The sequence below is a fragment of the Stegastes partitus genome, unplaced genomic scaffold (genome assembly GCF_000690725.1).
Source record: "Stegastes partitus isolate 25-593 unplaced genomic scaffold, Stegastes_partitus-1.0.2 Scaffold2003, whole genome shotgun sequence".
In the NCBI taxonomy this organism is placed as follows: Eukaryota; Metazoa; Chordata; class Actinopteri; family Pomacentridae; genus Stegastes; species Stegastes partitus.
This window is the reverse complement of record NW_007579734.1, coordinates 46211-48286: the sequence shown is the minus strand read 5'-3', so window position 1 is coordinate 48286 and position 2076 is coordinate 46211. Positions and strand designations below refer to the sequence as shown.

The 2076-nt window shown below is 47.8% G+C and overlaps 2 protein-coding genes across 2 annotated transcripts in view; one reads left to right on the top strand and one right to left on the bottom strand.

Moving 5' to 3' along the window:
- The window catches only part of LOC103373514 (E3 ubiquitin-protein ligase TTC3), a 20504-nt gene that overhangs the window by 7347 nt on the left and 11081 nt on the right, over positions 1-2076 (bottom strand). The gene's annotated exons all lie outside the window — the stretch shown is intronic.
- Positions 1162-2076, top strand: part of LOC103373513 (zinc finger protein ZFMSA12A-like) — a 9314-nt gene continuing 8399 nt past the window's right edge. The window contains exon 1 of the mRNA XM_008303414.1: positions 1162-1263. Coding sequence (XP_008301636.1) covers positions 1260-1263 — 4 coding nt within the window. The 5' untranslated portion in view covers positions 1162-1259. The remainder of the gene's footprint in view (positions 1264-2076) is intronic.

Below are 2076 nucleotides of genomic sequence, written 5' to 3'. Positions count from 1 at the left end.
ATGCACCGATCAACATTGTTTCACTTCCCGTCCTGAATTTGGATATCGGCTGATACCAATCCAATACCAGAACTCTGTTTGCATCAATATCTTCATTCTTCTTCATCTTATCTATATTTTTATCTACTCCTCTCGACAGGCCAGTATATGTATGAAGGTATGCATATATGTCTGGAAAGGCAACTTCAGGTAAGCGTGAGGTCAGGAAAGGAAGCCGGACAAACAGCAAATCCTGTTAACAGGAAAAATCTCATCCTGAAAAAAACAAAGCACCTGTAAGCTTTCAGATTGACTGTCAATATTCATTAAATCCCAGACGGATACACACAAAGGGTAAACGTCTCTACCACCACCCCGTCCAAATAAAACACCACGGGCCGCTTCATCTGATCAGCGCCACACATGTTGCCGTCTTGCTCTGTGGTGTTTCTAGTGCAGAGCGTTTCCACACAGCAGGTGTGTTGTGATGAAGACTCACCTGCCAGCAGCTATAAACCAGCGAGCAGGGAGCTGCCTGTGGAGTCATTTCAGCAGACAGACATGGTCATGGATCGGAAATATCCGCTGGTTGGATCGGAACCCGATACCAGTACTGGATTGGATCGGCCCCATCCCTAGTTAGAGTCACTTTATTTTACCAGGCTAAAGTGTGTCACATTTACACTCTCAGAAATGGATCTATGACAACAGAAAAACTTCTGACAGCTCATTAAGAACAGACTTCTTTCTTTTCCACATCATACGGAGACAGATTGAGAGCTTGGCCCAAAGGCACTTTACCACGTAGAGGGAATCGAACCACCAACCCTGACGCTGGTGGACAAGACACTGCACCACCTGAACCACATTATCTGTTCACTGAAACACACAATGGAGGTGTCTTAAAGGAGAATCTGCGGTCAGAAAACCAGAAGTATATTCTAGGTGTGACGATGTCACTGCAGTCAGGAGTTCTGAAGTTGTTCAAGACCCGTCTCAGCTGAAGGTGGAACATCTGCAAGAACCAAAAGACAAAGGATCATCATCCTCATTATTATTACTGTCGTTATTGTCGTTGTTGTTGTTTCCTCCTCGACTGCATCACATGAGTTCAAATGACCCCCCGCTCTGCGCAGGCGCAGACCTGTTTCGTGGCGGTCTCTTTAAAGGGAAGGGGGCGGAGCCGCCGTTAGCTGCACTGTAAACACTGTTAGCCGTTAGCACCCGCAGCTAACGTCACGTTAACGGGATTTTTACCGGGCAGACGGACAGCGTGCAGGATGGGTACGTGCTCACCGAGTTTCTGACTCGGCTCACCGGGTTTTCATCAGGACCTGTGTCTGTTCTGTCGGGCCTGTTAGCCAGGGTTACCCCGCTAGCTCAGTTGGACCGATGTGATCCAAACTCCATTCAAAAACCTTCATTTTTACCAAAGTAGCTCAGAAAAACCCGAGAATGAAACTTGGAGTGATCGTGACTGTCGGCTGTGAGGTTCGGGCTGGCTCTCTCTAGTTCGGCCTGTTTGTCAAACAGCAGGCGGCACTTATTCGAATAAAGGTAACCAATTAACCCGTTAGCATCCCCATGCTAGCGGCGATAGTGGGCTGGGCTAGTAGCTAGTCATCGCCAGAGTTTGTCAGCTATGAGCCTTTTCTCCGCTTAGAACGGCTGTGCTTTCAGTTAGCATGAACCACAGTTACCCAGCACTGCCCGGAGCTGAAGACTAGTTTACACTTCGGAAGACTAAACCCGTCTTTGGATTGTTTCTGTGTCGGAAACGAGGAACCAGGCCTTAAACCGCCTAGTTTCTAAGCTGAGCGGCGGCGTTGAGTCACGTGGTGAATACCTGCCTGTGTTTAGAGTGTGGACACACCTGTAGGAGCCTTAACCAGCACAGAACAGCCGTTTACCTGCCACAAGCACAGGTGTGTTAGGGCAGACATGGGCCAGGTACTAAATAAACCAGGCTTAGTTTAGTTACTGGCTCACTGTCGGGTCAGTTTAGTTAGTCTGAATCACTGCCAGGTTAGTTTAGTTAGTTTGACTCACTGACAGGTTAGTTTAGTTAGTCTGACTCACTGTCGGGTTAGTTTAGTT